This window comes from Barbus barbus (genome assembly GCF_936440315.1).
Source record: "Barbus barbus genome assembly, chromosome: 39".
Lineage (NCBI taxonomy): Eukaryota > Metazoa > Chordata > Actinopteri > Cypriniformes > Cyprinidae > Barbus > Barbus barbus.
The window spans coordinates 23,622,418-23,636,989 of NC_136717.1; the positions used below are offsets into that span (position 1 = coordinate 23,622,418).

At 37.1% G+C, this 14,572-nt stretch overlaps 1 protein-coding gene across 1 annotated transcript in view; it reads right to left on the minus strand.

Moving 5' to 3' along the window:
• ahcyl2b (adenosylhomocysteinase like 2b) overlaps positions 1 to 14,572 on the minus strand; it is a 31,697-nt gene continuing 17,125 nt past the window's right edge. The window contains exons 2-17 of the mRNA XM_079398694.1: positions 10,876 to 10,984; positions 10,412 to 10,555; positions 9,001 to 9,101; positions 8,629 to 8,731; positions 8,450 to 8,544; positions 8,269 to 8,375; positions 7,491 to 7,607; positions 7,272 to 7,335; positions 6,568 to 6,656; positions 6,222 to 6,292; positions 5,100 to 5,194; positions 4,916 to 5,014; positions 3,416 to 3,484; positions 3,106 to 3,184; positions 1,454 to 1,574; positions 1 to 1,363 (exon numbers count right to left, since the gene is read on the minus strand). Coding sequence (XP_079254820.1) covers positions 1,357 to 1,363; positions 1,454 to 1,574; positions 3,106 to 3,184; positions 3,416 to 3,484; positions 4,916 to 5,014; positions 5,100 to 5,194; positions 6,222 to 6,292; positions 6,568 to 6,656; positions 7,272 to 7,335; positions 7,491 to 7,607; positions 8,269 to 8,375; positions 8,450 to 8,544; positions 8,629 to 8,731; positions 9,001 to 9,101; positions 10,412 to 10,555; positions 10,876 to 10,984 — 1,470 coding nt within the window. The 3' untranslated portion in view covers positions 1 to 1,356. The remainder of the gene's footprint in view (positions 1,364 to 1,453; positions 1,575 to 3,105; positions 3,185 to 3,415; positions 3,485 to 4,915; positions 5,015 to 5,099; positions 5,195 to 6,221; positions 6,293 to 6,567; positions 6,657 to 7,271; positions 7,336 to 7,490; positions 7,608 to 8,268; positions 8,376 to 8,449; positions 8,545 to 8,628; positions 8,732 to 9,000; positions 9,102 to 10,411; positions 10,556 to 10,875; positions 10,985 to 14,572) is intronic.

A 14,572-nucleotide genomic window follows, 5' to 3' on the forward strand; every position in this document is an offset into this window, starting at 1 on the left:
GATTCCCTTTATGACAAACACAGATGGCAAAGAGAAGATAAATATCTGCCATAAAGATTTTCAGAAGTGTAGCAAAATAAAGGTCCCAATTTTATTATATTTGAATATCCCAGTCACAAAGGCAGCTTTTGCTCTACAGGCCTGCAAACAGCAAAACTTTCCTTCTATCCTCTAAAATGAGTACACAGTTGGTCTTGGCTTCAGTTTACACACATTTCTCTCCCATTGTGTTCCAGACTAAATCTGCAGAGGACCTGGAAAGAAACTCGGTACCGGATTAACTGTACATTTGGTATCTCATTGATATAGGCTCTACTTCACAGTATATAAAACAAGGGTTTCATTAAATTTCATATTACACTAGAATATCTTATAACATTTAATTGCTTATTTTTATAATGACAGAGGATGAGTTCATAGGAACAAAAGTTGATGGCAGAAGAAAAAAGTAAAAAAAAAAAAAAAATAATAATAATAATTGTATAAATATCTTAATATACACCTCTGTGATTACACAGCCTGACGAGTTTCAGCAATAACGTGGATAGATTGCGCACAGTTTGAGCATTTCGATCTCAAACATCAATACTGGCATTCTTGGAAACAGTGTGGAAGGAGCGTGTTGCATTTGAAAGGGAAATTTGAAATGCTAATGCATTAGCCAATTAGATTCCAGTCTGAGTGAACGGAGGGGATAAACCCCGGCCCCGAATCGTTCACAATCCAGTTACATTTTAACAGCTTTTATTTAGAACCGAGAGCGCAAAAATGATCTAATTTGCTGTAAAAATTAATACAAGTTTTAAAAAATAAACAACAAAATTTTAATAGTGGGATCAACTAAAAAGAACGATTTGAAGCCCTGCGCCCGACCGCAATTCTGTCCCAACCCCATATTATATAAAGAAGAAAAAAAAAAATCACATATAGAAAACAAGAGAACAGGACAACATGGCATGTCCATGACTAAATCATCGGGTATGATCGAACATTGTTTTTTTTGTATTTTTGTCTTTACCGGAACTTATAATTAAACAATAAAAGATCTCTAAATGGATTACGTACAACTAACACATGAAGCTAAGAAAAGATGGTGAATTTTCATGAAAATGTCGCTAGGTTGCACCACTGGCAGTAGCAGCTCATAAAAGATTAGCTATGTTATTCTAGCGTAAAATAAATAAACACTGCCGTAGCGAAAATTAGCCACGCCCTTCATCCCCAACCAATCAGATAAGGGCTTCTCCCTCCCCTCCAAATGCAGGCTGTGACACACAGCTCTGTCTTGCCTTAGTCTGTATGAATTATGGAGTCTTGGTAATTTCTTTAGTCTTCGTTTCCCACCTGTGAATGGGTCTAGTACCTAAAAATGAAACATTGCAAGCAATTATTAAAAATAATTCAAATAGACAGGAGTTTCTGAATCATTAAGGTTTATCATGCAGCTGCTGACCTGTAGTAGTTTGGCTTAAAGGGTCCGTTCTTGTTCAGACCGAGGTATTTGGCCTGTTCATCAGACAGTTCAGTCAAATGTGCATCAAAAGTAGGGAGATGAAGGCTGGCCACATACTCATCTGCGGAAAAAGCCATTTTTAAGCACATTTGAAATATTGTGCATCAAGAAAAGTCATATTTTGATTGACTAAGTAAACACGGCTGCAATTAACTGATCAAAAATACAGTAAAAACAGTAATAGTGAAATATTTGTACAAATTGAAATAACTTTTGTATTTGAATATAATGTAATTAAACGTAATTTATTCCTGTGATCAAAGCTGAATTTTCAGCATCATTACTCCGGTGTCACATGATCCTTCAGAATCATTTTTGTATGCTACATGTATGCATTTATTTTACTGCATTTATGCATTTATTACAGATTCGGCCTACTTCATTGTGTGGTGCGCGAGAGCATGTCAGGGGAGGCGCGCAGAGTAGTAGAATAATGATTAATTATTGATTACTAATTTGAATCAGTACTTTATAACGAAAATCATATCGTAAAATGAAAAGAGCATGCTTTTGGAATCGCATCATTTTGGCGTCCCCCTGTGGTCCTGTTTGGTATTGCAGCTTGACTTGTGTTAATTTGTATTGAAAACTTTTATTAAATTATTGATTGATTGTGGCACTATACATACATTGTGAATTATTAAATACAATTAAATAATTAAATAAATGGGGGGTCGGATGAGAACTGGCACTTCTTTTTTCCACTTCAAGCAATGCACACAGATACAGTATAACTTAAAAAAATAAATAAATAAATCACACTTTGCAAACAAAAGGCTATTTAAATATATTTTACTTCTGATGCAAAGATTCAGAAAATCAAGGAAACTCATGTCCAATCAGAAACGCGATTGGCCAATTTCATTCCGTGGGCCAATAGCAGAGTGAAGTATAAAGCACAACTCACTTTAAACCAAGCAGCTTTCTACTGGTCAGCTTGAAAATGAGAGAAATCTACTGCAGAACTTTTTCAAAATAGTTCCTATTGGAATTCACCCACAAAATGTCACAGACCAAAGGTAAATGTGACCACATCTTAACTGACTACAATCAATTACCCATATCTCTCCACCTCCTCTTAAAGAGGCCGTTTGGGATTCAATCTCGGATTTATTTCTCGTGTCTGTGAGCATGAGCTGCAGGCTTAGAAGGAAAAGCTGAAGAGCAGTGGCAAGGATGAAAGATCGGGGAGGGAGAAGTGACAGAACGGCGCAGTCTGCAGTGAGAAGTGGCAGCCGTTTGTGACAGCGTGACCTATTTTCAGCTGTCTCCCGCTCCTCAGGGTCTGCGCAGGATCCCACATGGCTATACTCTCTACAATGCGTGCTGCAGAAAACACTGAATCTTTCAACAGGCTGAAAACATCCGTGCATGGAGGAGGCTAAAACAATTACAACTATTACACCCCTAGACGGCCATAATATTAACACAACATTTGAGGATTTCACTTAAATGATGGGTTTATTGCATGTGATGCTTCTCTTGATGGAAGATAAGCAGCACAGAACTCTCAAATAGTTCGTTTTAGGTCATGCATAACCATTCATAGACATTTTTTATGCAGTGCATGTATTTATATCAATGCATCATACCCATTTTTTTAGGCAGCAGGTAGACATCCTGTTTGTAGCGGCCTTCAGGAGCATTGTACAGCTCTATCAGAGCCAGCGCCTGGGGAAAAAGGAGCAAGAAATCAGTCACCATGACAACAGCAAGGCTGTGACACACACGCATACACACTAAGTGCCTGAGGTTCATACTCTCACACAGCTCACAGACTGAGAAACCAATTCTCTGAATTATGGCTTTGAAGTCAAATTCTCCTTGCATGCACACAAAAGCACATTACCCATTTAATAAAGTAATTTGTGTTAATTTTTCGCTCTTTCACTCTCGTATCACCTGAGTAGTCGCGGTGATGGACAGCACAAAGGTAGGAACAGTGGAGCAGCTCAGATTTAGGAGGCGACCCTGAAAATATACACAGTATATAGATTGGTTAAGACATTAAAATTACATTTTAATCTTAACTTTTTTTTCTCTCCTTCAAAATGACTTTGCATTTTTGTGCCACTTACTTTCAAAATTTTGGCAATTGGGCATTAATGTATAGCCCGAATTGTTTCCGAATTGACCCATACCAAGTTTCGTAAAGAAACGCCGAAACACTTCAGGTCATGTTTGTTATAACACACCAAGTTTGGTCTCAATACGCCGAACCGTTGCGGAGATATAGCCTCAAATCCATTTTGCATGCTTTTCGGCGAATTCGTTATTCGAATCTACTTGAATTCCATAACTTTTGCCAGCATGGTCTGTAGATGATCTGAGCCAATTTTGGTGAGAATCGGATGAACAGTCTAGGACGAGTTCGAAAAAGTAGGTTTTACGAACAATTGAAAATAGCGAAAAAACTAAACCTTATTATTACCAAATTTCGGACTTCATTCGACTTGGCTTGAGCCAAGGATTCAGAGGAAAAAAGAATTTGCATTTTGTGGCTTACGGTTCAAAAGTTATTAGCAAAAAAGATTGAAATTTTGGACAAGTGGTGGCGCTAGAGCGTTTTAGATAAAGACTCCAAACTTGCTGTGGTTAGTATTGAGACTGTCCTCTATCAGTGTGCCAAATTTTACAACTTTCCTGCAATCGGTTCTATGGGCTGCCATAGAAAGAGAGCGGAAGAAGAAGATGAATAATGCCAACAAAAACAATAGGTGCCTAAGCACCTTCGGTGATTGGCCCCTAATTAATATAACCTAATAACTATAGAGCTATAAAACAAAAAAACAGAAAAAATAAAATTACAAAAAGGCACTACAAAATTACCAAACCTTCAACTAATATTAAAATGAAAATGGAAATTATATAAAAACTAAAAAAGCTCAAAAATAAACTAAAATATAATTTTAAAAAATACTGCAATGTAATTGTGATAACATTAAGACATTACCTATGAAGATGTATTTTACATCCCCTCCAGTTTTTTTTTGCAATTCAGCACAATACAAAATCAACAAAATGTGATTTTTTTTGCAATCCTGCGTAATTTACCATTTAACTGCAAAATAATGACAAAAGGTGCCGTACTAAAAGTTATCAACACATTCATCTGATATAGACTAATGCAATACACTGTGAAAAAAAGTGCATCTTGATGCAAGTTTTCACTTAAACCCAGTTGGCTGTAAGTGAATGTAAACATTTTGAAGAAAATCGGATGTGTATCCAATTATAAAAATAGCACTGGAAATTTTCCACAAAATTTGGGAAATTACTACCAATAAAACAAATCATTACGTATGCTTGTATGTATGAATGAATATTAAAAAACTGTGAAATACCGGCAGGACTGATTTTAATCTAAATAGTCTTAAAGCAAAAATGTCCAATCTCTCTAACCTCTGCCAGCAGCACTATTCTCTTTCCATCTGGCCAGATCACATGATCCACCTGCGACCTCACCCGCTCCCAGGTCAGTTCAGGGGTTCGCAGACTGGCCTGAAAAGTTGGAAGAAGACCGTCAACTTTCAGACAGCTATTTACATATGTGACAATAAACTATGGGTTAGAGCAGTTTCCTCACCACATCAATCTCAGTGTTGGAGTGGCCCATGTTGCAGACAATACAGCCGTTCTTCATGCGGTCCATGTACTCTCTTACTACCACGTTTTTATTGCCTAAGGACACCACACACAACAAGAGTGAAATGAATGCTGACGAGAAACCCTGAAAGCTTCTTGGTTTAGTTGATGAAAGGAGCTTTGGGAAAGAAATTGATCTAAAATGACTCAAAGAGCCACTCGTTCTCCAACTGCCTTTCCCCACAGAACCACTAAATGAATCCAAAGAAGTCAAACTGCAATTACTACCAAAAGTAATTCATCCACATAAGCAACACAGCTGCCTGCAGACTGAACTGTAATTCAGGTTTGATTCTTGAATCATCCTGTTCATACTCTATCTTACAGGAACGGCTAAAAATTGGTCCATAATCAGAACTTTTGTTAAACTACATTTAATTGAAATTCAAGACTGACTGCAGCTCAGGCATAATTACTTGAAGTCTCAGATGTAATTAACTTTAGGTAGAGCAATCTATACTAGAATCACTGTGCTAATGACAAGTGGATTTTCATACTGCAGTGAGAGTCAGAATGCAGTTATACAGACAAACTGTGCACAGTTATATAACAGTGCATCCTTCTGCAGCAGTGTAGTGTCTGTTAAACTGTAGCAGATTGTTAGATTGAACAATGTAAAAAAAGACTCTGTTTTAAAAATGTAAAAAATAATGATTATTGTAAAAAAAAATTACTTCAAATACATAATAATAATAATAATAATAATAATAATAATAATGAGACTAAAATCATTCATAACCTCATTTAAAAACGTTATTTTTTTAAATAATTATTACTTAAAATATAACATATAAATAAATAAATATTATTATTTGACTAAAAACCTTTAAAAATAATTTAAAAAAATATTATAAATATTTTTAAAAATGTAAAAAAGAATATTTATTTTTACAACTTTTCCCAAGCAATTACAAAGAATGGGCACAGCAGCTTTCAAGCTTCAAAAAGGATACAATAAGTAGAGAATTATTTTCTTTTTTAGGTAAATTGTCATTTTTCTTCCCTTAAATCAGAATAATAAACCTTTGAAATTTCCTACAATCAAAACCGGATTCCAAACTACCTGTGCAGGTGATGACAATGTCGACTTGTCGGATGACTTCGTTGAGTTTTACCAGCCTGAAGCCATCCATGCTGTGTGATGACAAATATAAATGAGTCTTTCTAATGAGTAAACAAATGACAAGAGACTCAATTCTGAATGAGAACCTTGCAGAATGTTTACAAGAGTTAGGAAAGTACTATGATCATTTGAATCAGGTGTGCAAAAATGCTGAATACACAGTCCTGGAGAATCATTCACCACTCAAATGCAGGTTCACAATGTATTAACACATTAGAATGTGTAATTTAACGGCATCGCTGCTGTTGAGGAAATGCTGAATCAGTGAAAGCAGCTGCAAACTCACCAGGCCTGTAGGGCACAGATGGGGTCAATCTCAGTGACGTAGACGATGGAGCCCATCGCTTTGAGAGCAGCAGAGCAGCCTTTTCCAACCTTATTACACACAACAGGATTTACAGTAATGACTCGGAACAAAAAGGTTAAATGTAACTGTGAAAATATATACACTGTAAGTAGCACACAATGTGACTGACACAAACAGGGCAAGATCAAGATCCTTTGTTCTTCCTGGAAAAACATTCCTCTTAAGACTATCAGAAATCAAATGAAATACATGTGGAGGCATTTCCTGGGGTTTTCTGTCCTCTAGTGGCCAAATCCGGTCTCTGTTTACTAATGCAGTAATGCAGCAGTGCAGTGGAGGTGTGGTCAGCAAAAGTGATTGACAGATGAAATAGAATATTCTAAAATTTAACAAAATCATTCTAAAATGGTTGGGGTTTAGCTGATCAGACAGATAGAAAATTATTTTCCTATTTTAATTCTTCACTGAGCATTGTCCAATCCTAAAAATACTTTTTTAGATTTTGCAAGACTGGATGTGTCAGATACCAGTTCTTCGAATAAACAGATTTAAATGAGTGTACCTTTACATAAGGCCAAGAATATTCTGAAGATCTAAATGCAGCTCTCTAGAGGTTCTCATAGAAAACAGTTATTATACCCAGTTAATATACGGTGTGAACATTTGCCACCTAATGATCTCACCTCTCCATATCCACACACCACCACCTGCTTCCCTCCAAACATCACATCTGTGGTCCTCTTTAGACTTGAACACAAAACACAAACATGCTCAGTAAAACCAGAGGCCGATACCAACCACACAATTCCTGCCGAGCCAAAAAAAACATATACTTTACACACACAGTGTGTTAAACATATTGACTGGGAAAACTATTTTGAGTGCCTTTATAAGTGACATACCCATCCAAGATGGACTCCCGGCAGCAGTAGAGGTTGTCAAATTTCTGCTTGGTCACTGAATCGTTAACATTCATTGCGGGAACACACAACTTGCCAGCCTTTGACAGCTGGTATAGCCTAGAAAATAAAATATGAGAGATGTTTACAACACACAAAAAAACTAATTTTGAAGGATTAATGTTGATAATCACTATATATAATATATATAATTAATGTATAATTAATATAATACACTGCACGTCAAATGTTTGGAATAATTAAGATTTAAGAATTAAGTTTTTAAGTTAAGTTGGATCAATTAAATTATATTAAAATAAATTGAGTTAAATTATATTTTAATTTAAGTTAAGAATTAATTATTATTTTTTTGAAAGTTGAACAAAAATGAAACCAAGGCTGCAATGTTTTAATGAAAATACAGTAAAAACAGTAATATTGTAAATTATTATTTATAATTTAAAATAACTGATTTCTAGTTGATTATATTTATACATGCATATATATGTATATAATTACACATACATACATGCATATATACATACATACAATGTTTATGTATATATACAATGTTTCTTAAACACTATATTTTAACCACATTTGCCAGTTCCACTACTTGCCACTAGATGGAGACATTCCCTTTTGATATGAAAAAACAATTGCAGTCCCCACATTGTGTCCAATTCCAAGTTTTTACATAATCCTCAATCAAATGCCAAAAATGTAACACTACTTCAATGCATTTAACAAACTAAAGTCTTTCACAAATGTCCATAATCACCTGTGAACTCCAGTAACGCTCTCCTCTACAATGCCTTTGATCTTTTTGAACATGTTGGGATATTTCTTATAGATCCAGTGAGTCAAATCTCCTCCATCATCTAAAATCTACAAGACATAAGCTGTTGAGACACCGAGCAGTCATAATATTTCACTTCTCTATATGTCTATACTCTAGCTACCATGTTGGGCTGCCAACCCTCCACGTTAACACAGCGATCGATACACCACCAGAAATCATCCTCCGATTCACCCTTCCAGGCAAACACTGAGAAACCTGCCAGAGACGACACACAGGAGTTCATCAGGACCGAAAAATATGAAAGAATACAAAGGAAATATGAATAAGAAAAATATTTACCTCCCTCGGCCAGAGCAGCTGCTACCTCGTTTTGAGTGGAGTAGATGTTACAGGCGGCCCACCTGCACTGAGCACCCAGAGCAGAGAGGGACTCCATCAACACCTGCAAACACACATAAACAAACACTTGATGCATTACTGAAACACAGATGTCAGTTGGCTCTCAAAAACAAGCTTTATTTTTGAAAACATCCTCACAAATATAGTACGACAGTAAAAAAAAGTTCCTAAATGGGCCGAATAAAGTGTTGAGGTAGGATTAGGGTGTTGGAATTATAGTGTCATTTAAAGTAATTAGTTTAATTTAAGAACAAATGAAGTTAATATTAGGTATATGAGTGTATTTTTGTGTGTGTGTGTACAGAAACTCACAGCAGTCTGTGCAGTGATGTGGGTGCAACCCACAATTTTGGCTCCAGCCAATGGCTTCTCTCCCTGAGCTCTCTTCCTCAAAGCCATGAGAGCAGGCATCTCTACAGTGCACAAAAACATTAACACATGGCTATAATATAAAACATTTTTCACTTGTACATCCTCGACTTAAAGCAAACAGCGAAGTGGCTGAAGCATACAACTACAAATTACATGCAGAGGAACATTTTAGAAAATTATGCGAGTTGTGCTGCACAGATGAACATGATGGCTTGAGGCTCATGGATACAAATGATGGCCTTGTCTGTGTGAATGTCACTAATAACACTGAAAATCTCACGATAACAAAAGATGGATATCTGAAAAACGTGTCCTAAGAGAAGGTAAGCAACTTTTATGTTTTTGTCATATAACGTTAAAAGGGTTTGACAACAGTGACATTATATATATTGATTGATTGTTAATCATTTCAAATAATGGTGGGAACTATAACTTGGCAAGCCAATTTCTAGGCAAATGGACCAAAGCAGTAACTGGTTTAGAGATTGGCAATGTTCAAAAAATACAGGTTATTGTGACATTTTCATTTGTGAGAATTTTTCATGCCATGGTGGAATCAAAAACTGAATTGTGAGAAATTGTCAGAAAAAAAGATTTGCAAATTGTCAGAATTGCAATTTTATAAACTCGGGATTGCAAAATATAAACAGAATTCAAAGAAAAAAAAAATTCAGAGTTTACATCTCGCAATTCTGTTTTTTGATTACACCATAGAATTTTTAAAAATAAAGGCAATTTCTACATTTTACATCTCACAATTCAGACTTTTTCTCAGAAATATAGAATTGTGAGATTTAATATCAGAATTGCCAGATAAAGTCTGAATTGTGATGATGAAAGTATGCAGTTTCCTGGGAAATCCTGGAACAACTCTTTACAAATATAAATTATTATAGGCTTATAGTGATTTTAAGGCAAAAACATGGTTTGGAAAATGGTTTTAAGACTCATTATTTACAATTTGTTAATTTTGCTAACAAAAAAAGTCACATAACATAGCTTTAAATATGAAAGAGTTTTAAAGCTGATAAACAGACACAGGCTGTGTGTAAGTGCACACTGGAGTATTTGGCCATGTGGTTATGAGGAGCTGAAGGGGGCGCCCTGCTGTCTCACAGCGCACACTGAACATATGGCCCCTCAGCAGCACAGGAAGAACATCAAAACACGCTTCGCTTGATCTCACACTAACACACTTTTACTTCCCACATAAACAAATACCAATGGCTTAATATGTTGACAGGCCCGAGGACAACTCAAAGAGTGAACGGCATTGCACATCTGCCGTCATGCTCGTAAACGGTTATAGCTTGTCGGCACATAACATGAAGACACAAGGGGCCCTTCCCACCTTGTTCTGCAATCTCGATCTCCCTGCGTCCGAAGTCGGCCTGTTTGATGTTCTTGATGCAGAAGTCTGCATTGCCCTTGGAGTTCTTCTGCTGTTTGTCACGGGGAGAGGTTTCATCATCGGAGCTGTCAGTGTACGAGGCGGCTGAAAAAGGGAATAATAAAGAAAAAAAATATGTAGACGTGTGTATCTGTTTCTCCTTGAACACAGTCCTAAGAGAGCCCTGCAGGAATGTAGATTTTAATTTTCTTACCTACAATCTACTCTCTTTTATCAATGTAATCCTCTTAAAGAGGCCTGCCAGAGAACCCACACAGGAAAGCTTTTGTTCACATGACTCACCTGACACTCTACATTAGACCCTTGACGTATGGTAACACATTATGTAGCCCACCTGACTGAGGTTTAACGGGACGTGTGCATGTGACTGTACAGTATGTATTGGTGCTTGTACAACGCCATACCTGAGCTGTAACTGTCTGTAGAAGACTGTGAGATGGAGCGAGACAAAGACCTGCGGCCAATCTTGGTGGGACGTTTGTTGAACTCCTGTTTCTGGTCTGCAAACTGGATCTGTCATGAAAAAGGGTGGGAGGTCAGGACAAGAGAGAGAAAAACACCAGAGTGAGAAACCTTGTAGTGAGAAAAAGAAAGAAAGACTTTAAAAGTAGTCATGTTCACCAAGGCTACATTTATTTGATCAAAAAAACAGTAAAAACAGTAACACTGTAAAATATTTTTACGATTTAGAATAACTGTAGTATATGTTGATACATTATCAAATGTAATTTATTTCTGTGATGAAAAACTGAATTGTTAGCAGTCATTACGCCAATTTTCAGTGTCACATGATTCTCCAGAAATCACTCTGATATGTTGATTATGAAACATTTAACATTTTTCTTATCATAATCAATGCTGGAAATAGCTGTGCTGCTTACTTTTTTTTCTGTGGAACGATGTATATATATCATATATATATATATATATATATATATATATATACATATAAAACTACAGAATGTCACATTTTATTATTAGCTGTTTCAACACATACATGTTTTACCAAATAATAAGTTCAGCACTTTTAGAGTTCATCCCACTCATTGATGTGAGCATAAGTATTGGGACAGTTGAACGTAAGGCAGATATAAAAGATTAAAAGCTATTATTTAGTTGCAGATCCCTTGCACACAATCACAGCAGTGAGTCTGTGACCCATAGACATCACCAGACTCTTGGTCTCATCCTTTGAAATACTTTTCCCAGCCTTTAATGCAGCCAATTCCAATTGTTGCTTGTTTTGGGGAGTTTCTGCCTTTATTCTCCTCTTCAGCTGGTGAAATTCATGTTCAATCAGATTTAAATCTGGAGATTGACTTGGGCAATCTAAGACTTTCCATTTCTTTGCCCTTATAAATTCCTTGACTGAACTGGCAGGGTGTTTTGGGTCATTGTCCTGATGCAATATGAAGCACTTCCCAATGAATCTGGTGGCATTTTCTTGAATATTGGTAGGCAAGATGGTTTTGTAGCCTTCCAAATTCATTCTGCTACTGTCATCATACATTAAGTCATCAGTAAAGTTGAGAGGGCCTGTTCCAGTGACAGCCATGCATGCCCATGCCATGACACCACCTCCACCATGCTTTACAGATGAGGCTGTATGCTTGGGATCATTGCAGTTCCCTTTTTTCTCTCCACATTTTTGCTTTCCCATCACTTAGATAAAGGTTCATCTTTGTCTCATCGGTTAAAAAAAATTATATATATATATATATATATATATATATATATATATATATATATATATATATATATATATATATATATATATATATATATATATCACACACATACACACTTGCTGAGGTTGGATTTCACACCCCAAATGTTCTTTGAACTGTTTTCCCTTTTTCGGAGCTGTAACACTCAGGAAGTGACAAACGAGTAAACAATGACCAGCCCCAGCACAATGCTACAATTCCCATTTTAAGCTGAATATTAGGAATAAGCCTTTACTTGGAAAGTGAGAAGGAAATGATTTAAACTAAGACCTGTCCTAATCTTTAACACAATCTGACCTGCCAGGTAAATACTTCCGGTACTCCCCAGTTAGGATACTAACTGTGATAATTTCGATATCATAACAGTGATAACTCCATCGAGTATCCTTTATAAATGCAGTCGGCCACCACTAATCTGCTCTCAATGAAAGTCTGGAGCAGAAATCATTGAGAGCTCATCGTAGACGTGTCGGTAAACTGCACTACTATTAATGGCCTGGCAGCTGTTGCCTGCAGAGAGGAACGCGCTGTGTGAACTGTGAGAAGATTACGGTGCGGTGCAGTCATCCCCTGCTGACGTTATTATCGGAGTCAACAGAGAGCCTCAAATCTCCCTGCATTTTTAAAAGCACGTCTATTACATAACCCCATGCCATATCAGTGTTCAATCAACCACTGACTGATCGCAGTGATTAATCTTCAGGCTTTAGGTTGGAGCTATAGAAGGTGCTGTTTCCAGGACGGATTGATGGCTTTTAGACCATGAATAAAACACACAGTTATGCAAACAAATATAAGGCCCTGACTTACAGAGACCTTGATTCACACAAACACACCGCTGTACCTGAAAGCACTTGAGCAATTGTCACTCGCAGGGATTTTGCGACAATAATGCTACAGAGACACAAACACCCGCAGACTCTGTGAACTTCCAATTTGGCACCTGTTTAGTCTCTTATCGCTTGGCACAAAGGGCCAAAGTACTGTACCGGGAACATTTCATTGTACAGGAAACACACTCTTCCAAATCACATACTTGCAGGAAAAACATGATACTAATCCGATAAGAAAAAGCTCAGAATGCTCAGATTCAGTGAGATACATGGCAAAAAAACAAAAACACCACCACATATGTCCAGGATTTACCATCTAAAAACACTACTACTCTAGTCCAAACCTTGGTTAGAATTGCAAATGTTTGATTTGGAATGCTCTACAAAAGACAGCAATTCTGTAAAGAGACTCAACTCACAACTGATACAAACAAAGTTTGATGTTGCTAAGCTAACAGCATGATACTGCAAGTATAACAATACATTGCACACATAAATATTTGGTATAATAATATCAGAATCTATTTTTAACCAAGATACTTAGGGCGTTAGTGTTTTCAGGGCATTTCAATTTCAAGGTTGGAGTGGTAATCAAGGCTGTGTCAAAACAGCATTCTTGCACTGCAACTATACAACATTCTAAGATGAAACGGCACTATTTTTAACTGTAATAACTACTGTGCTCACCCAGAGGATCGGACACTGTTGCTTTTTTTCCTCAATATATTTCCCATTATGAATTCTGATGTAACTTGGTTTGTTGGACCATTGGGTCAGACAACCAAACTTTTCAAAAATAAAAAGAGTTCATTTTGGCGATTGGGCTGGACAACCAAACCACTCCAGAGTTTTTGTTCATTGGGTCAAATAACCAAACTGGTCCAGAGCTCATTTTGTCCGTAGGGTCAGACAACCAAACCACTCCAAAGTTCCTTTTCAATTGGCTGAATTGTCCAGGTGATTTCGGACCGATTATTTTGGTGCAGATCCAAGCATGATCACCAAGTTCATATTTGCCTAAAAGAACCAAACTCAGGGAGAAAATGCACCAAACAAATGTTCCAAATGAGCCATGTGTGAAAACACCCTGAATCTGCATTTGCACCAGGCTCAGATCCAGTCTAACAGGGGTCAATGACGCTGGAAAGAGGTTGCATTGGACCCCCTCTCGCTCTCTATGGCAGACCCATTGGCCCCTGCTAATCCACACTGAGAACACAGATGGCTCTGGAATATTTTCATTCCAGAAGGTTAAGCTTTCAGCCCCCAGGAAAGCCCGAAGACCACCCTGTCACTTTCTCCCCTCTTACCTTCTTAACTGAGGGCTCGGAGATCTCTCCATCCTTCTTTTTCTTCAGCATGACACACTTGAAAGTGAAGAGAGACAGAAAGAAACAGAGGCAAAAGGGAAGGGCCGGCGAAGAGGAAGTGGATTTTTATACCAGCTTTACACGTGGCCAGAACTGATCCCATGGCCTGTGCAGCACAATGCTACACTGTTTCCCTTTGGGGGGTTTTGTGAATCTCTCTTTTAATTGTTA